The sequence below is a fragment of the Taudactylus pleione genome, unplaced genomic scaffold, assembly GCF_031769625.1.
Source record: "Taudactylus pleione unplaced genomic scaffold, aTauple2 ptg000009l, whole genome shotgun sequence".
Lineage (NCBI taxonomy): Eukaryota > Metazoa > Chordata > Amphibia > Anura > Myobatrachidae > Taudactylus > Taudactylus pleione.
In genome coordinates, this window is record NW_028284412.1 from 13,038,092 (window position 1) to 13,059,960 (window position 21,869).

The window sequence follows — 21,869 nt, forward strand, 5'->3', positions numbered from 1 at the left end:
GCCCTCACAGCAAAAACAAACAAACACAATGTCCCCCCATAGGAAAAAGCAAAACATTGTCCCTCACATAAAAAAAATAAAACAAACATTATTTCTCCAGCTCCCCACAGAATACTGACCTGTCAGAGAGAGGAGGTCCCAGTTCCTCTCTGCCGTCAGCCGTGGGCAACACCAGCAGCCACAGTGATGGCCCGCCAGTCTTGATAAATCCAGGATGTAGCAGTGCGCCCCCTTTTGGGTTTGGCACCTTCGAGCCAGCTCTGCCCCGCTTTAATCTGTCTCTGGCACTGGCGCAAGCTGTTACATGAGACAGCCTCAGCCAATAAGAATCAGCCTGATTCTAATTGGTTATTGCTGTGCTGTCACAGTGACAGCCACGGCTGCAGCTAGCCGCGGCTTCAGTTCGGTGCAGCTGAGCTAGCCAATAAGAATCACTGTGATTCTTATTGACTGCTGATGGACACCTGACCGTAAGTAGACATTGCAGCCGCGGCATCAGCACCGCATCTGTAATTTCGGCACAGCAGCCAATAAGAATCACACTGATTCTTATTGGACGATGCTAATTGCTACTGGACGGGCCAATGTGATTGACTGGTCGAGTGTCTGCCGTCGACCAGTGGATCGCAATCCACGCTTTGGCCACCTCTGCGATACATCATACATTCGGCCCTAAGTCAGAAACAGTGCAGGTCCCCATGCTTAGAGGTAATTGAAAGGGGATACGGTTAATATCCTGACCGTGGTAATTACGGCGCTCAGAATGCTGGCACCGGAATCCCAGCACTTGTCAGAATACCAACGCTGGGATCCCAACCACCGGAATTCCGAAGGTAATTAGCGGGGTTGGAGGGACGGTTAACATTAGGCACTATGGGGAGGGTTAGGTTTAGGGTGCAGGGAGGTTAGGTTTAGGCACTAGGGGAGGAGGTAAGGGACAGGCACTGAGGAGGGAATGTTAGGGTAGGAAGTGGGTTAGAAAACTCTATTCTAATCCTGTCGGGATGCCGGGGTCTGGATTCTGACCGCTGGGATCCCGAGCGCCGGCATCCCATACCCATCCCAATTGTAAGAACTATTCCACATAACATATGTATCCTTCCATATTTGTTTCACTAGCAGAATTTGACCTAGGAGAGCCCTAATGCCTGGCAAAGTGAGTATCCTCTATCAAAATGCAAACATAAAATGGTCTCACAGTACTTTTAATGTTGAAAAATGTAAATGGCTCACAAACAATCTCATAAATGAAGGAAATCTGCTCAAGAGTTAAGCATTAAATGAGGAAGCAGATTTTATGCATATTGCACCAAATGTGGAATAAAATCCATTGATCTATTCCTAGTAACATAATTTAGAGGTTAATTGCCTCATTATTGATGCATAAAGCAGTGGAGCACAGAATGATAAATTGCCCTGGAAGTGAGATCAGGCTCCAGCATGTTTTCCTTCTAGAGTGGTGGGCACAGTGTACCTTAAGGGCGGTGTCACAAGGGTGCTTCATTCAGTTAGAAAAGAGTGTTTAATCGCTCCAGTAGTCAGAGTGGCTGGTGCTGATGCACATGACCACCAATACTTCATCCAGCAGTGACTAGCGCAGCTAGCCAATAAGAATCACCCTGATTCTTATTGGCTGCTGGTGATACACCTGAGCACAGACGGTACATGTCATCTTCAGCTTTGGTGCAGCAGCCAATAAGACACTGCCTGACTCTTAATGGCTGCTGCTGGCTGGTCCACGGCGGTCAACTGACGCTTTAGCCACCACTGTACTAAGCTTGGAGAGAGATAAAGTGGATGGCGATAAAGTACCAACCGATCAGCTCCTTCCTGTGTCACGTTACAGGCTGTGGGCTCCATTTACTAACGAGTTTCTCCTTCAATGCTATTTAACATTACCACTCGCTGCGTTTTATTTATTTATTTTTTTACTACTCTTATTTATCAATTACACGCTCTCCGGCGAGCAGTAGTGTTAAAAAACCGGGCAGCGCTGTTTTTCTCATTCAAACAGCGCTGACGAATGAAGGGAAATCCCGTGTGACCATGCGTCTGTAGCATGGTTTGTACTGCAGTGAAGGTGGAATCATACAAGCCTGCACATGCGATATCTTCAGATGCCCCGTATAGCTGATTTCCTGTTGGAACGGAGCTCCGAGGACTGGGAGTTTGGTTTGGAACTGGGAGGAGACAGTGCTGACACACGCCCACATAGCCTCCTTCCCTGCCAATGAAAATAAATGCAATGGGCGGGGAGGGGCTGAGTGCAGACTGACAACAGGCAACAGCTCTCAGCATGTCTGCTCTGCTGAGGCTGTGCACTGGCTCTGCTGCCGCGGCCCATGACTGTCAGCACTCACAAGGAAGCGTGGCAGCACTAGTAGCAACTAGTGAGTGCTGTGGGGTGGGCACAATAAAAAATAAATAAATACACCATCGGCCCCACACTGAGCACAAGCTCAACGGGATGTTTTCATAGAAACCTGGCACCTGCAAAGCATGCTGGGATTACTTCTGGGAAGGAGAGCACTGGCCAGGCACCACCGGCCCGGTGTTTATCAGCAGCAAAAGACGACAAAGGAGGATAAGGTAAACGAGTGCTATTTTACTCATAGTGCTCGTTGATAAATACACTCCCCAGCCATCTGCCATGAGGGGGCGAAGTGCTGATAGCGCTGCTTAAAAACAGCGCTATCAGCAATAATATAGAAAACTGTTCATTATCACTGAAAATGAGTTTTAAATGACTAAGACTCGTTAATAAATTGGGGCCTGTTTGAAAAATGACAGTTGGGAGCTGATTGGTTGGTACTTTATCTCCATCCACTTTCTCTCTCTCTAAGGCTGAATCTGTATATGGGTGCAACGCCTTCAAACATCAACGGAAGGCGTTTCGGTAGACCGTTAAATTTGCAATGTAAATAGCTATTTGCCTGGGTGTTTTTCTCTACAGGTTTGGTGGCACGTGTAGACTGTTTCAGTATAAATATTTTCCATTTTATATACAGTATAATGAGCGGAGAAGCGAGGTACATTGGTGTGAAAAAGTTTTTGCCCCTTCACGATTTCTTGTATTTCTGCATATTTGTCACACTTAATGGTTTCAGATCTTCAAACAAAACTGAATATAAGACAAAGACAACCTGACTAAACACAAATTATCATTTCATTCATTGAAGGAAAAGAGTTATCAAACACCTATGGGTAAATTTACTAAAGTGAGAGTTTTTAGAAGTGAGTTTTAAAAGTGATGTTGCCCATAGCAACCAATCAGATTCTTGCTATTATCTTCTAGGAGGTGCTAGTTAAATGTTAAGTAGAATCTGATTGGTTGCTATGGGCAACATCACTTCTAAAACTCACTTCTAAAAACTTTCACTTTAGTAAATTTACCCCCTACAGTATATCACCCATGTGTACAATAAATTGCCAAACAAATGCTTCCGATAACGGGAGATCAGTCTTTCACATAATTGTGGGGGAATTTTGCCCCACTCTTCTTTGCAGAATTGCTTTAATTCAGCTACATTGGAGGAGTTTAGTGCATGAACTGCCCGTTTAAGTTCCTGCCACAGCACCACAATTAGAATCAACTAAGGACTTTGATTAAGCCACTCAAAATCCTTAGTTCTGTTTCTTTTTAGCCATTCAGCGAGTGACTTGCTTTTGTACTTCGGATTGTTGTCTTGCTGCATAACCCAATTGTGCGTGAGATTCAGATCACAAACTGATGACCAGAAATGCTCCCTCAGAATTTTCTGGTAGAGAGCAGAATACATGATTCCGTGAATTATGGCAAGACACTCAAGTCCTGAGGCAGCAAAGCATTCCCACACCATCACCACCATGTGTAACTGTTGGCATGTTGTTTTTATTGTGGAATGTTGTGTTAGCATAGTCAGATGTACTGTAACAAAACACGTCTTCCAAAAAGTTTAAGTTTTGCCTCATCTGTCCATAGAGTATTAGCCCAAAAGGCTTGGGGGTCATCAATGTGTTTTTGGCAAATGTGAGATGAGCATTTACGTTCCTCCTGGTTAGCAGTGGTTTTCACCTTGTAACTCTCCCAGGGATACCACTTGCCCAGTCTCTCTCTTATGGTGGAATCATGAACACTGAAATTAACTAATACAAGCAAAGCCTGAAGTACCTTAGATGTTCGTCTGGGTTCTTTTGTGACTTCCTGGGTGAGTTATTGATGCGATCTTGGGAGGAATTTTGGTAATCCGGCCACTCCTGGGAAGACTCATCCCTGTTCCAAGTTTTGCAGATAACTGTCACTGTGGTTCGCTGGAGTCCCAGAGCCATATAAATAGCTTTGCAACTCTTTCCAGGCTGATATATTTCAATGACTTTCATTCACAACTCTTCTGGAATTTCTTTTTCTTGTGGCATATTGTGCTGCTTAAGACCTTTCAGCCAACTTCATATTTTGCTGAATAGGTTCTATTTAAGTAATGCTTAGAATTAATAGGACTGGCAGTAAGCAAGCCTGATTGTGTTGGGATGTAGTCAGGAAGCCGACGGTCTAAATACCGACCGTTGGTTTCCCGACTGTCTAAACCCGGCAATGTACTGAGACCTACGCCAGGAGCCCGACGCCCCCGGCATACCAAACTAAAGTTAGACAGGCGCTGGGCGTGGACAGCCGCGGGGGGGGAGGGTTAGGCTTTAGGGCTCCCGGGGGGACTTAGGGTTAGGCACCCCGGGAGAGTTAGGTTTAGGCTAGGGGAAGGGGGGGGTTAGGGTTAGGCACCCCCCGTGAGACTTAGGGTAATGCTGCGGTGAGGGGGGGGGTAGGTTTAGGCACTTAGAGGGGGGTTAGGCACCCCTAAAGCTGGCCATACACGCTACAATTATCGGGGCAATCCGCCCGATATCCGCGGATCCCCCCGATAATTGTAGCGTGTATGCGGGCGACCGAGTGTTAAATATTGCTTGGTCGGGCATGCCGGATTGTTCAGCATGCCCGTCCGATGCAATATTTATGAGGTAAACTGTCGGCCGCATCGGGCAGTGTATGCCCAGCCGCAGCCGACAGATAGACATTTCCTGTGTTCCTTCCCATGGAAGGAACAGGGAAATGTCTCCTTCCCAGGAGGCGGAGCGCAGGGGACGGGCTAATACACTGCGAGAGAAATCTCACAGTATATGCCGCGGACATCTGCGGCTGGCAGGCTGCCAGATAAAATGTCTGTCGGTCTGACAGTCATTTTATCTGGCCGTGTATAGGGAGGGTTAGGGGGGGGAAATAGGGTTAGTTATACTTACCTTATTAGCGATCGGGATCTTCACCTCTGCCGGGCTTCTGCTGTCGGGATTTGAATACTCACTACACCCATTGTGTCTAGTCTAATTGATACAATTATAAATTCTATTTGGTTAATTGGTTGAATCAGTTACTAAGGGGGTCATTACTGTTGGTGTTGGATAACCTTTATTTCCTTCAAAAATAATCATTTAAAAACTATTTTCTGTGTTCTCAGGTTGTCTTATATTCAATTATGCATGAAGATCTGATAGTGTGACATATATGCAAAAATAAATCAGGGAAGGGGCAAAAACTTTTTCACACCACTGTAAGCACTTCTGCAATCACTGAGAACTTCATAACCGCAGAAAGGATGTTTTATTCTCATTTTTCTTGTTTAAACCTTCACTGGGTGATCTTAGAAATAAATAGTTAAAATTATTGTTAATGCATATTAGGGATGTGCAGGCTCGGTTCTACTCGGTTCCGTTCGGTTCTTTTTACCGGATCTTATTGGGTTTCAGCTGTCACGAGTTTTGGATAGCCAATAAGATTCGGTAAAAAGAACCGAACGGAACCGAGTAGAACCGAGCCTGCACATCCCTAATGCATATACAGATTTCTAGTGCCATACATTATCATAATTTTGAGTAGCATCAATAAAATTCATAAGCAGGGAATCCGTTCGGCAAGATACAGAATAAGACATCAGATACCTTTATTAAAGTAGTACGAGTAAAACAAAATTAAATGGTATGAGTAAAACAAAAATATACAGGGTATTAAAAAAAAAAAAAAAAAAATAGCTGATACTAAAGACCAAGGAAGTATGTCTGGGATGTCTGACCCATTTTCCACCTCACCTGGGACCAGATTTATTCCAGGGTAGACCAGGGCTTACAATGAACACGTTTCTGCCCTGCAAAACTTATGTACGTCATTAGAAGTGGACATTTTTCAGGCTCACAAAGATGAGGTAAAAAAAAGTGGGTGGTGACTGCTCACTGCATTGCTTAATCATGGGCGACGAGTTACAACTGTGTTGCCCAGAGTTCCTGAGTTTTTGCGGATTACTGCGGTTTGACACAGGAAGTGAGACCATGATGCAGCTGCTTACACTGTGCTAACTAGCACAGAGTTATTTCAGGAAGAGAAGAGGATGACATCATCTCAGAGCACACCAGTAGTTTCAATCAGCGGCTTTTTGCGTGACCCGGGTTGCACCATTCACACTGCACCGTTACCCTGGATCATGTAGCTACATGGGTCAGATTCCCGGGTAACACGACCCGGGCTGACCCTTTCACACCAAACCTCAACCTGTTTTTTCTCGGCAATAACCCGGGTTGTTATAAGATTGGTGGAAAAGGGGTATTGGATGAGTCTCTATCCCAGCTGTACTGTATGTGGTCAACTTAACAGTTCATATATAGGATGTTGGAAAGTATCTATGAATTACATAATCAGAGTGGCTTTCCTATGTACCAGCCCTTTAGATGCAACTCGGTCTAATTGGCTGATCGTTTATTGACTCCTATATTTATCTTCATAGCAGCTCAGCTAGGAGGATGAATGTTGATTGACTGCACTCTGAAATACGGTACTTTAGGAACGAAGAAATAAAATTCCCAATATATTTAGGAATAGAATAAAAAGCAAGCTAGTGTGCTAGGGGAGTTTGAATTTTAATAAAATCATGTTTTAAGTCAGTGCCTTTTTCTTTCCTTTCTTGGGTACCATTGTGAAACTACTTCCCATATGCCAGAATGCAAAAGTACTCAATGGTTTGCTGGAACTTGTAGCACCACATTAGTATTTAATCCAATTTAGCTTTCAATTATTACCACAGCACCCACAATTCCAGGGGTTCTAGGATGAGCAGCCCAGTACGGTTCCCTTATTTACACAGGTGCTGGTTACTTATTTGGTAAGGACTGAGGGTACAGATTACTGATAGAGTGTATATATACGTGCTGGTGGTTTAATCATAAAGCAGCACTTATTTACTGCAGGTATGCGGAACTTGCAATAGATATGCCTCCTAAGAATGGTATCTGGAGCCTAACTAGGTCACATCTCCACAGGGTGTGCTACACTTGTGTAGATGTTCCTTCTATACGAACTTACACGCCTCTGGTGCTTCTTTCCAGGCATAAAGGGCCACAAACGCAGGTTACTGAAAACTCTAAACAAGCTATAAAATCCAACTGTTTTCTTTGGAGTTTGACTTTTATATAGTTTTAAATCATTTTCTACTAATAGCAGTTACAGATTAGAGAGTTTTTGTAAGGCAGAATCATTGTCAGGTGTGGATGGAGCCTTGGTCCCCTCTCAGTGGGTCTCAGCAGCACTAGTCACACAGTTTGACCTATGTCTATATAGCCTTGCTCTTATCTGTGGCAATGATAGTTGGCCTGCAGTCTCCACCTCCATAGATTACAGCTATACAAACTGTAAGTAGCACAACATAGAGCTTACAAATCATACACTACATTTTATAACTGATGCATGCTGAAGCTAAATGTGGAATACGGTAACAGATGGTAGGTGTGGTGAGCCATGCGTGATGAATATCTGCATGTTTGAATAAAAGACTTCAAGGCTTCTCAAAAACTAATAATTACAGATTTATTTACAACTCATGATATACATAATAAAACACATAAAAACAAAAAAACGCATATTCAGTATGTTTAAAAATGGCACTGGTAGCTTGTTCTTTTAAATCGCTTGTGACTTGCTTGTTTAAGGCTGGGTACACACGTAAAGATTTTCTGTCCAATCATCCAACTAGTTGATTGGTTGGAATGAAAACCTGGTAAAGTATGGGAGTAACTGATGATCAGCAATTTGCTCCTAAATGCCAGAAAACAGATGAAAATGGTCGGTCAGACAAGTTTATTAAATGTTTGATCTAAACAATTTGTTCAAACAACAGTTTTTGTCCATTTTCCCGCATTTGGGAGCAAATTGCTGATTGTCATTTGATTTCATACCTTAGCAGACTTTCATTCCAACCAATCAACTAGTTGGATGGTTGGACAGAAAATCTTTACATGTGTATGCACCTTACGTCTCCATAGACACCTCTGTAACCACATATAATATCCAAATGATAAAAGGAGATATGGTCTCCAAGGGTAAGAAAAAGACTTTGGCTGTATAAGTTCTCAATCATCCACAGATGGCAAAGTGGAGATATAACCTTTGCATATGCTGATGTGCGGTTATATCAGTATACTCTGGATTTGTATAGTGAGATGCCAATAATGTTGCTATTATCAGCATAAGGAAAGGTTATATCTCCACTTTGCCATCTGTCAGCAAGTCACAAGCGATTTAAAAGAAAAAGCTACTAGTGCCCTTTTTAAACATATTGAATATGTAGTTTTTGTTTTTATGTGTTTTATTATGTATATCATGAGTTGTGAATAAATCTGTAATTATTAGTTTTTGAGAAGCCTTGAAGTCTTTTATTCAAACAAACAATATGCAGGTCTTTGTTACCAGATAACTATAGCGCAGTCCTACTCTTTAGTTTTTTGTGTGGTTGAATATTTATGCCAAGTGGTACTGGCTAATTGGACTAGCAGCTCAAAATTGTATTTTCTAAAAATACAAAAGGAAAAAGGAGCACAATGTGCCTTTTAATTATTAAATGATGCCACATTTACCCTCCTTTTATTAAACAACAAAAATACCTTGTTGGGAGTGTGTTGTTTATGGTACATGTACCATTGTAATGGCAAACGCTTCATTGGAAAAAAAATAATAAAAAGATTGTCCCAATACAACTAATAGTTGTAACTCTAGTTTCACTGAAGGTAATGACTTGTGTATGGTGAAATCAGACAAAAAAATAAGTCCGTTCCATTCGATTTGATAGAAAAATGCACTAGGCCATTATTAAAGAAATTCAAAAGTCTTTTTTCTGCTACGGCGTCATTACAGGCCTGTGCTTCAGAATATCACTTCAACTGTATTACATGGCGGCCACTCTGACTTGCTCTCTCACCCTTGTTGCTTTGAATTATAAGGACGCAGAATTAGGACATTGGCATTTCATGTGCCAGGTTTTATTGCCCCAGGAACTGTGCTTGCATGCTCTTATTCTATATATACAATAGGCAGTGTCAGCACCAGATTCTTGCCACTCTATATAAACTCTGGTGTGCAGTGTTGATAAATATTATCAAGAACTTGGTGTTTACATGATTCATATATGCAAAAATGTTTAATATGAGGGAGCTAACAGCCTTATGTATTTCACAGGGCTAGAAAATAAAAAAAATTAGCAAAAAATTAAGAATATTTAAAGTGCCAGGCTCCACTCATCACCCGTCTATACCCCAGTGTAATCACTCCAATTGTCCTCTAGTGGATGAAGGAGAAAACCCCACAGACAGTCATTCTAAAACTCCTGCTTAATTTTAATATACAAATCAGCACATAAGAGCAGCATGGATGGTGAAGTAGTTAGCATTGCTGTCTCACAGCACTGAGGTCTTGGGTTCAATTCCCACCAAGGCCCTAACTCTGTGGAGTTTTATATTCTCCCTCTGCTTGCATGAGTTTCCTCAAGGTTCTTCGGTTTCCTCCCACAATATAAAAAAATAAAAAAATCATCCTGGTAGGTTACTTAGATTCTGACACAAAATTAACCCTAATGTGTGTGTGTTTGTACAGGTGCTTGGGACTGTAGATTGTAAGCTCCAATGGGGCAGGGACTGATCTGAATGACAAAATATTCTGTGTAAAGTGCAGCGAAATGTGTGCGCGCTATATAAATTACTGGTAATAATTAAATTATTACCAGTAAAAGGAAACCTATTACATTGGTTGGTTGCATACATATAATCATAACCCAGTCTACCTAAAGCATTATTTTCCCATCCCTCATGGAGGGGATGGGAAAAGGTAAGGAGAGGTCTACATTTACAAGCTTCTTCCATCTGTAATATGGTGTCCATAATTAGTTATTTACTATAACGTTATCAGCAGAAATAACATAGAAATACTCACTGTGATCAAAGTTTCTCTGCAAGAGCTCCCAGGGGCTACGTTTATCATCAGCTCCTCTAGGACTGACATGTTAAGCTTTTCTTCAAGAACTGGAATAGCTACTGTGCCATCATCAAGTTTCTGTGCACGATAACGTCCATCCAGAATACAGGCCTTCTCCAAGTACTCTCTGTAATAAAATGACCAGAGAGAGAATATACGATTCAGAAACACTACAAGGACCATTAAACCATAAATAAAAGCCACTAATAACATTCACAAATATACATGTTTCAGGAGTTTATTGGAACAGAAAGTAGTTATTATTGGGTAGGAAACTTCACGTCATAATCCCGTTAGATGGACAATCAGCCTCATCTAGACATCTTTGCAAACAAAATTTGCCAAATGTAAAACTATCGGTTACAATCAGCTGCACAACATATGTGAGGACTTTTTCCCGTTTTGTTGACTGCAATTTAACAAAACTGACAGAAAAAACTGCACCATTGTCCTTTGCAGATCACATGGAGAGCGGCAATAAATGTGGCTCATATGACACTGCAAATAAATGGTGCAAACATATTATTGTGGCAACCTCCAAGCCCATTGATGCAATCTAGCAGAGATGGTGCTGCTTAAAGTTCAAATAATCTTTTCTATGTTCTTTTCCTTACCCGTAGATATGTGCCAAACGAGTGTTCATTTTTTTTTTTAAATATAATACCTGTATTGTGTTTATGGTTTTGCCTCAACAAAATAAACCACTTTTCCATTTTGTTGGTGATTGTGCTAATGCTGGCTGTGAATAAAAACCTGTATAACATAAAGCCATACTTCTTTGGACAAAAAACAATTCTAAAAAAAAAATATTTGTAAATAAACGTTCCCTATAACATTGTACTAATGTTGCATTTACATTTGCACAGATGTAAAACAAGAGATATTTGAAGAACTTACCTTTGTTATCGCTGTTTCTACGAAGTCCATAGGGTCCACAGGATACCTTGGGGTATAGGTGTGACGTCAGTCGCCGGGCACCATAGAGTTAAGCTTTTCAGCCTCCCAGGATGCACTAGGGTCCCCCTCCTATACCCCGCCCCCGAGCCAAGGCACCTCAGGTAGTATAACTGGATCTGGATCCACGGGCACCACGCAGTTAAAGCTTTTGCTGCTCCCAGGATGCACTTGGGTCCATCCTCTTCTATACCCCGCCCCCGAGCCACAGGCACCTCAGTTGGTAAGCAGCCAAGGCCGGAGGAGGAGACTAAACAGAGAGAAGGAAGACTGGAACACACAAGAAACCATACTCACAGAAATGGGAAACGGAAAACCGGTGACCAGCCACACAGCCCATATGAAGCCAGGTGCATCAGGGCGGGTGCCCTGTGGACCCTATGGACTTCGTAGAAACAGAGATAACAAAAGTTCTTACCATATCTCGTTTTCTACTTCAGGGTCCATAGGGGGTCCACAGGGTTGACCTTGGGGATGTCCCAAAGCAGTTCAACTAAGGGCGGGGACGCTCCTGTGTAGAAAGGAGAACCCAGCGCCCGAAGGATGCATCCTGAGAGGCAAACATGTCAAACGCATAGAACCTCAAAAACGTCTGAATGGAAAACCAGGTGGCCGCCTTACATAGCTGAACAGCAGAAGCGCCACGTCTAGCAGCCCAAGAGGGACCAACAGAACGAGTGGAATGAGCCTTAACAGAGCCTGGCACAGATAAACCCTCCTGTGCATAAGCCTCACAAATAACGGAACAAAGCCAACGGGCTAACGTTTGTTTCTTGGCAGGCCAACCCCTCCAGTGAAAACCAAAGAGGACAAACAATGAATCAGACTTCCTAACAGAAGCAGTCCGGTCCACATAGATTGTGAGCGCATGTACTACATCCAAGGAAGCCTCACCAGCTGAGAAATCAGGTGACTGAAAAGCTGGCACAACAAGTTCCTGATTGATGTGGAACTTCGAAAACCACTTTAGGCAAAAACTCAGGACGAGTGCGAAGCACCGCTCTGTCCTGGTGAAAAATCAGAAAAAGGGGGGGTGACAGAAAAGCGCCCCCAACTCTGACACCCTCCTGGCAGGAGCAATTGCCAGGAGAAAAACGGTCTTAAACGTTAACCACTTGAGTTCCACAGACTCAAGAGGCTCAAAAGGAGGACCCTGCAGGACCCGAAGAACCGCCGCAAAATCCCAAGGAGCCACAGGAGGCACGAAGGGAGGCTGGATTCGGAGAACACCTTGGAAAAAAGTGTGAACATCTGGCAGCGTAGCGATCCTTCGCTGGAACCACACAGACAGTGCGGACACATGCACCTTCAGGGAGGCAAGGCGTAAGCCCAGGTCCAAACCTGATTGAAGAAAGTCCAAGATCCTAGAAACTCGCAACACCTGAGGATCATAGTTTCTGGACTCACACCACTGAAAGTAAGTGCGCCACACCCTGTGGTAAACCCATGCGGAAGCAGGCTTGCGTGCCCCGAGCATGGTACCAATAACCGAACCTGAGAAGCCCCGAGACCTTAAGACGGCTGTCTCAAGAGCCACGCCGTCAAAGACAGCCGACCCAGATTTGTGTAAAGGCAGGGCCCTTGAGACAATAGGTCCTGACGCTGAGGAAGAAGGTACGGAGCGTCGATGGAGAGGCTCCTCAGATCGGAGTACCAAGGACATCTGGGCCACGCCGGAGCCACCAGCATGAGCTTGCCGCCGTCCTGCTTGAATTTCCGCAGGACCCGAGGTAGCAGGGATATCGGAGGAAACAGATACGCCAGATGAAACGACCATTTCACCAACAGCGCGTCTACCAGACATGCGCCTGCGTCTCTTGTCCTTGACCCGTAAACGGGCTTGTGATTGTGACGGGAGGCCATCAAGTCCAGCTCCGGCAGCCCCCATCTATCCACGAGTAGCTGAAACACCTCTAGGTGAAGCGACCACTCCCCGGGATGCACGTTGTGACGGCTGAGGAAGTCCGCCTCCCAATTGAGGACTCCGGGGATGAAGACCGCCGAGATCGCTGGAATGTGGCACTCCGTCCAAGCAAGGATGTGAGACACCGCCGACATCGCAGCCCAACTGAGAGTTCCTCCCTGATGGTTGATGTACACCACCGTGGTGGCGTTGTCGGACTGAACTTGAACCGCCATTCCTTGAAGAGCGGTGTCGGACGACTGCAGGGCCCTGTACACCGCCCGCAGTTCCAGGATGTTGATAGGGAGAAGAGCTTCTTCCGCAGTCCAACGACCCTGAAGAGACAACGAGCCTGTCACTGCCCCCCAACCCCGGAGACTGGCATCTGCTGTGAGCAGGACCCAGTCTGGGATCCAAAAGGGGCGCCCCCTGACCAGATGAGCTGTCTGAAGCCACCAAGCCAAAGACTGCCGAACTTCCGGGGACAACACCAGTATCTGAGAGCAGATCCGGTGAGGTAATCCAGAACTCTCATTGCCGAATGGACCGACAGGCGGCAACTGCTCAGGCAACTGTGTATCCACAGCTGTAGGGAGACCTTTTCCGGAGTCAGGAAAAACCCTTTGCTGACGAGAATCTAGCAGGGCTCCCAAATGAACCATCCGCTGTCATGGAATCAGGGAGGACTTTCTCCAATTTATCAACCACCTGTGCACTTGCAGACAAGCGATCGTCAGGTGGAGATGTTGAAGCAGTACCTCCGGGGAGCTCGCCAGCAAAAGGAGGTCGTCCAGATACGGCAGCAGCCGTATATTCTGGTTCCGAAGATGTGCGGCCATGATTGCCATCACTTTGGTGAATACCCTTGATGCCGTGGAGAGGCCAAAGGGTAGCTCCCGGAACTGATAATGATGCTGAAGGATAGCGAACCTCAGATACCGCTGGTGCGAAGGTGCTATCGGAACATGGAGGTAGGCGTCCTGGATATCCAGGGAGACCATGTAATCCCCAGATTCGATCGCCAGAATAATGGAACGTAACGTTTCCATCCTGAATTTGGGAACTCTGAGGAATTTGTTCAGAGACTTCAAATTGAGGATAGAGCGATGAGAACCATTGTGTTTCTGCACCAGAAACAGAGTAGAGTAGTACCCCGTCCCTCGTTGTGATTGAGGAACGGGAACAATGACCCTTGCTTTCAGAAAGGACTCTATAGCCTCCTGAATCTGCAAAGCCTTGGTTTTATCCTGAGAAGGACTCATGCAGAAAAACCGGTGGGGTGGTCTGTGCCGAAAAGACAGAGCGTACCCCTGGGAGACCACTTCTCGAACCCAGGCTTCCGTGGTGGTATTGTGCCAGCACTGGGCAAATTGAAGAAGTCGGCTGCCCACTCTGGGGTCCCCCAGAGGGAGGCCCGTCCCATCAGGCAGAAGGTTTATCTTCCTGTTTGGAAGAAGGGCGCCTGGCACTCCAGGTCTGCTTCTTGGGCTTCGAGACTGTCTTAGTCGCCGACTGCCTCGGAAAGGACTGAACTTTGGCCTTTCCCTGAACCTGAAAGGCTGAGGTCCTCACCTTAGCTGGTGCTGAAGCCGAAGGGAGGAAGGCAAACTTTGATTTAGCCAGAGTATCCACTATTTTGTCCAAATCTGGACCAAATAGCAACTCTCCATTAAAAGGTAAGGCCTCCAGGCCCTTTTTAGAATCCACGTCAGCCTTCCAGGACCGCAGCCACAAGGACTGATGTGCCGACACAGCTGCGGCCGACACTCTAGAGCGGCAGCGTGGACGTTCAGATGGACAGTCTGATGCTGTCGCTCTGAAGAGTAAAAATAAATAAATAAATAAAATCTTCTTCTTTTAAAAATAAAAATAAGCTTAGGGGCTGCTTATGCAGCCCCACCACGTCAGGGTGACCCGACTTCGGCTGGCCACCAACTAAAACTGAGGTGCCTGTGGCTCGGGGGCGGGGTATAGAGGATGGATCCAAGTGCATCCTGGGAGCAGCAAAAGCTTTAACTGCGTGGTGCCCGTGGATCCAGATCCAGCTATACCCCAAGGTCAACCCTGTGGACCCCCTATGGACCCTGAAGTAGAAAGGACATTATTTTGTTACATTTTATAACCATTTGCTATGAACTTACTACGGTCATGTCCATCAAAAGCACAGTTAATTTTGACAGTGCTCTATCATCAGCCTTTAATGACAAAAGATTGCCTTTGACTATATAGTTGTAATAAAATATTCATTAACAATTTGTGATTGTCAGTGATTTTAAGTTTGTCACTAATTACATTAAATCTGCCCCTTACCCACTTCAGATGTAGTCAAAAGGATGACAATAAAAAATGTCGACAGGTATGATGTCGACGACTTTGCTAAAATGGTGAACGGCATCCGGTCGACATAGTCAGAATGTCGACATTAGGGTTAGGTTGCGGGTGGAAGAGTTAGGGTCAGGCTGCGGTGGGATATTAGGTTTAGGTTGCGGGAGAGGGTGGTTAGGGTTAGGCACTAGAGTAGGGGTGAGCAATAAGCGGCCCCTCAGCTGTTGTAAAACTACACACCCCAGCATCCCCTGCCAAAGTTTTGCTATTTGGCCATGCTAAAACAGTTGCAGAGCATTCTGGGAAGTGTAGTTAACAACAGCTGGAGGGTCGCTTATTGACCACCCCTCCACTAGAGGGAGGGTTAGGGGCAGAGATTTGGGGTAATGGAGAAATACCAGAGAACCGGACCCGCATATGAAGGTCACATGACCGCTGGGACCCAGAAGACATAGATGCTGCCGCTGCAGACACCAGGTGAGGGTAAATCACTACTGGGTCACCAGGATGAAATGTCGACATTTCGTACCCATGTCACCCACTGCTGTTAAGATACATTCTTTATCGCCAGCATAAGTATGTAAACTGGTATGGGAAAGAAGCTGTATGGTTGTTAAAACCCCAATGACACTATATTCAATATGGGGCGAAAAGTCCGTTATCGGCGATAATTTATCGGCGATGACGTCATTTTCGCCTGTTTTAATTATCCCCATATTCAATTTCAAAGACTTTTCGCCGGTGCGAAAGGTCTTTGTTAAAAAACGGGGATAACTTTTCTCCACTGCATAGGTGGCGAAAACAAATGCAGAATTGGGGTATAGGGGTGCAGAATAAAACAATAGCCTACAGCCTTTGAAATGTCCCCTTAATGTAATCTGTGTAAAAAAAAATGTAAAAAAATTCTTAGGACATCCCAAAAAAGATACTTCATTTTGGGGGAGCAAAAAAAAATGTTGGGGGACAAACTTTAAAAGTAGCGAAATTGACTCAGGGGGGGTCCCCAAGTATGCGGCAGGTATTTTCTCGAATGTGGCAGGTGGATTTTTGAAATTTTTTTAAAAATGACTTTAGGGACTTAAAAATATGCTCACACCCAGTTTCATGTACCCCAAATTTGATGGGACTAGTTATTTTTCCCCCAAATAAAGCCTAAGTGCTATTCTGCACCACTTCTTCCAAAGCCGCATTTATGCACCTGCCGCAGCTATTAAAACTCCGACTACCTTCAGCAGGCCAAATCGGGGGTACCCATAGTGATCCCCCATATCAGAACATCTTTTGGGGGTGACAGCATGATTTCCCCAAAAACTGACAGGACTTTTCGCTACTTACCTTTCCGCCGGGTCCCGTTTTCGCCGGATCCTAATTGAATACGGGGATAAGCGGGCACGCGCCCGATACTTTATCCCCTCCTAAAACGGCGATGATGGCGAAAAGTCCGACCTCGGGCTTTCGCCTCAAATTGAATATGACCCTATATGTCAAAAGTAATTGTCATACAGTGGTAAAGAGTGCTTTACTTATGGTCAGAGCTGTCAAGGGAAGACACTCCATTGCCCACAATGTGTAATGTTACCTCCAGTGAATGCAAGAAAATGGAGCAGGCAACTTTAAAAAACAGTTGCCACACAAACACTCCACTTACTAAAAGCATTATGCTAATATAAGCAGTAACATTTCTGATGTTATAGCAAAGCTTATTGACACTGAAAGAAATGTTGGTATAAATGGTATAAAAATATAGAAGTTATCATATTAAAATAAAGTATAACACAAACACCCCAAAAGTAACAAGACATTCCAAAGCTATAAAATGTTTACGCAACCTGTCGTCAATACTACTATAATATCTAACCAAGTATATTCAAATACTACTGTTTCACAAAACAAATGTGTTATTGGAGTGTACTTGTCAAGCTGTTTTCAATAACACCACATTAAAAGTATAGCCTGATGAAAAATACAACTCAAACAAATTTCATTGTGGACAGAGGGCCTGATTCAGACCCGCTCGCAAGCGGGTCGATGGTGCCCTAGTGCGCATGCGCACGACGGAGGGAGCTCCGTCGTGCGCATGCATGAGACCCGCATAGCGACGGCCAAGCCGTCGCTATGGGTCTCGCACCAAAGGGGGCGTGCTGTCGATGGTGAGTGACAGCTCGCCCCCTTTAGTGGGCGTGCCGGGGGCGTTGCTGCCCAGACGGAGGCGTTCCCATGGCAACGCCTACCGTCTGGGGCCGGCCCCACTGACATCACTAGTGATGTCAGTGGGAGTGCTTTTGGCTATGAGCCAAAAGCACTCCTGGGCTTGCGGCAGCGAGACCCTACCGCAGGGTCTCATCGCAAGCCCGATTGTCGCAATGGTCAACCATCCTTTTGGCCACTCGTATAAGCTGTGGGTGGTCACCCACAGCTATGCGAGCGGCCAGGAGACCGCTCCAATTTTAGGTAGGAGGGCCCTGATTCAGAGCGAGCGCTCTTGTCAGAGCGTCCAGCTCTGAATCAGGTCCAGATTCAGAGCCGGACGCTCTGACAGAGCGCTCGCTCTGAATCAGGGCGTCTTTTTTTTTTTTTTTTATGGAGCGGCCTCGTGGCCGCTTGCATTGCTGTGGGTTGCCACCCACAGCTAATGTGAGGGGCCAGGATGCTGGTCAAGACCATCGCGACCATCGGGCTTGCGACGAGACCCTTGTGGTAGGGTCTCGTGGCCACAAGCCCCAGAGAGCTTTCGGCTCAAACAGAGCCGAAAGCTCTCCCACTGACATCACTTGTGATGTCAGTGGGGCCGCCCCCAGACGGTAGGCGTTCTCATTGGAACGCCTCCGTCGGGGCTGCCACCCCCCCGGTCCGCCCACCAAAGGGGGCGTGCTGTCACTCAACATCGACAGCACGCCCCCTTTGGTGCGAGACCCGGAGCGACGGATTGCCCGTCGCTATCCGAGTCTCACGCATGCGCACGACGGAGCCGGCTCCGTCGTGCGCATGCACTCTGGGCTACCAATGACCCGGTTGCGAGCGCTCAGCGCTTGCGACCGGGTCTGAATCAGGCCCACAATACTTAAGATTTAATCAAATACTCTGCAGTAACACTCGATCCAGCAGATGCCCCTGAAGGCTCCACGGATTTATGCTGTAACCCTACCTGCTACTAAGGAGCCTTTTTTCTACGAACACCAGTTTTTTTTTTTTTTTTTTGAAGCAATGAACATTACAAAATAACAACATATGACAAACAGATTACCAAAGTGCAGATGACAAATAGATGATCGGTGTATCACTTTGTCCGAAAAGTTATAACACAGAAGTATTTGTATAAAATCAACAACTTTCGTTACTATGAAATTTGGAAACAAAACTGTCTAATGGTGCATATACATGGTCACATTTTCCTTCAGATTTGTACAATAACGATTTAAAAAATCGTTCAATCGTTCATATCTGAAAGAAAATCATGTGTCCCTGCAATGATGAACGATATCTGACATCTGATTTGTTTGCAGTCAGATTTGGTCGATTTTCATTCATTTTAATACTGTCAAAAATCGTTCGTAGTTCATGAAATCGTTGGTAAAATAGTTCGTCATTCATCTGACAGATCTGACCGTGTGTATGCACCATTATAGAGAAGGATAACCTTAAAGCACTGAAAGAAACAAATTAGATGACACCAGCACCAAAAGCCGTTAAAAGTTGAAAGATGCGTGGTAGAGTCAGCAGGTTTGGATATGCACAATAAATATCATCAGCAAAAGCTGTCAATTTAATTTCTCTACATCCAATCTGAGGGGGTCATTCAGACCCAGTCGTTAGCGCCGATGCGCTCGGACCGGGTCGATGGCCCCCCACAGAGCATTCGCACGACAGCGCCGGCGTGCGCATGCGTGAGACCTGCTACGACCGACAGCGCCGGGCGTAGCGGGTCTCGATCCAAAGGGGGCGAGCTGTCGATGTTGATTGACAGCTCGCCCCGTTTGGAAGGCGGGCCGGGGGGGTGGCAGCCCAAACGGAGGCGTTCCTATGGGAACGCCTGCCGTTTGGGGGAGGCCCCACTGACATCACTAGTGATGTCAGTGGAGAGCTTCCGGCTCAGACAGAGCCAGAAGCTCTCCGGGGCTTACGACAAGTGAGACCCTACCCTAGGGTCTCGTCGTAAGCCCCGATGGTCGCGAGCGGTCGTTAGAGCTGTGGGTGTAAACCCACAGCCTAACGACCGCAACAGAGGCGGGCGGTCAGGATGCAAGTGGCCGCCCAGTTTCTGAGCGACCGCTTGCATCCTCCGTCCGCCTCTGAATGAAGTCCTGAATCCCTTGAAACTGAGTGTCACCTTGTAATAAACGCAGAAGGGGATCAACAGCCAAATTAAATAAAAGTGGGGAAAGGGGGCATTGTTGGGATCGATGCAGCTGCAGGGAGGTGGAAGGGGACGAATACAAGTACTGAATCATTTTAATAAAGTCCGGATGGAAATTCCTAAGGTGCAATACTAAGAATAAGTGCGGCTAAAGCACAGTATCGAATGCTTTGGTGGTGTCGATACTCAGCAATATGTTTTGAGAATGAGATGGTTGAGAAGATGCAATAACTGCAGTAATTTCTGCTTGAACTCCTTTAACAGAGTGTTTGTTGCGGACAAATCCAAGTTGGTGACATGTCAGAGCATGGGGAAGAAAGGCTTGAAGCCTATCAGCGATAATTTTTGCTAGTAACTTAATGTCCATGTTCAATAATGTAATAGGCCTATAAGAGCTTACTAACTGTGGGTCTTGGATGGGTTTAGGGATCAAAATTGTGTGAGCAGTATTAAAGTGCTCAAACACCAGTTTTTAATACCCACCCTCTGAAACTTGTCATAATAAATCTAGGACCATCCCTTTAAGTCTTGTTCTTCCTGCTAAAGTGCCTTAGGAAATACTTAAATTAGATGGTGGTGTGGACTACAGTAAGGGCTAAAGATCAAGAGACACTAATCTCATGTGATAAATCGTACGTAATAAGGCTCATTTATGAACAGTAAAAAAATGTGACCCATAATGATGCTTTATATGTATAAGTGTTCCAGAAGGGCTCATTTACTAACACTGCATTTAGGTTCAGGTGCAAATTAAAGCTAACTGCCGAATGCTTGCTGTGTTTCAGTGCATTTTAATTCCTAAAAGCAATAATAGTAAATTCATGCCTTAGTAAGCCAAGCACACTGTAAGGTAAACATGCACACTCCACAACTGTCCTGGACAATCTGTCCACTCCCCACGCCAATGTTTTGTGTTTGCAGAAGCACGTGAAAAGTGGGTAAAGAATAAAACGTCACTTCAGTCCAATGCACTATAGTGCTTTGCAGACCTGTCTGGTACATACGAGGTAGACAAAATAAACGCAGACATAAAAACAAGGGTAGGGTGTGGCGCTGCTCACAAAACAGTTTATATTGTAATTGAAATAGGACAAAGCTGAAGCAAAGAGTAGCAAGTGTGGATCAGAGCAGAGATTGGGACTGTAGTGAGGGGGCATGAGTGTGCAGAATATAGGTGGGAGTAGGGTAAATGCTAAATAATAGATGATTTCGAGAGCATTTAATGACTTGAAGGCTGTGGGAGAGTCTGATGGGTGTGGAGGGGAATTCTATAAGTTGCAGCACAGAATAAGTCCTATCAATAAGCATAAGAGGTGACGCACAGGCCACATGTAAATCTCAGAGGGAAAGTATTGATATGACATTTGAGTTGCATGACGTGATGTTGTGATTGAGGGTTTTGTAAGTGATAGAGTTAAACTCTTAATATTGGTTTGTTCAAATGTATGCTGACATGGAGATACAGGAGGTTTCACATGTTCTCACCAAAGATTTCTATGTGCTTGTTGCTTGCAATGGCAAAGCGATATATACAATGTTGCAATGGAATGTCACGGTTTGTACCTCTCATTAACAATGAACAAAGACTCTTTAATATTTGCAAAATACAATAGAATACGCCAGAAATCAGTAGTCATTTGCTTATTAATGCAATACTGCCCCCTTGCTGCTAATACAAGTAATAACTCCCAATGTATACATGACTTTAATCAAATTGATAGTAACAATAACACATGCTGAGAAATTATAAGATATGTAATGAAGAAGCTATATAAATCCCTGTTATGCCTAATAAACATCAGAGTATTGTCTGATACACTCTTGTGTCTCCAGAGTTACACTCTGACCGCATTAACCCTTTCCTTTCCAGATATCCTGGTTACCTGACAACTTGCCTTTATCATAGGTAAGAGTGAGCAATCTGAATTCTATTCTGTAGGACACAAGGAGACCGAGTAGGGGATCCGCAAAGTGGTACAGCAAATGTGGAGTGATGAGAAAAGAAAATCAGTCTTGCA

The 21,869-nt window shown here is 45.0% G+C and overlaps 1 protein-coding gene across 7 annotated transcripts in view; it reads right to left on the bottom strand.

The window, feature by feature from the left end:
* The window catches only part of TYW2 (tRNA wybutosine-synthesizing protein 2), a 49,889-nt gene that overhangs the window by 10,161 nt on the left and 17,859 nt on the right, over nt 1-21,869 (bottom strand). For all 7 annotated transcript variants that reach the window (XM_088467360.1, XM_088467368.1, XM_088467332.1 and 4 more), the window contains exon 3: nt 10,274-10,442. In XM_088467360.1, the coding sequence (XP_088323486.1) occupies nt 10,274-10,442 (169 nt within the window). The remainder of the gene's footprint in view (nt 1-10,273; nt 10,443-21,869) is intronic.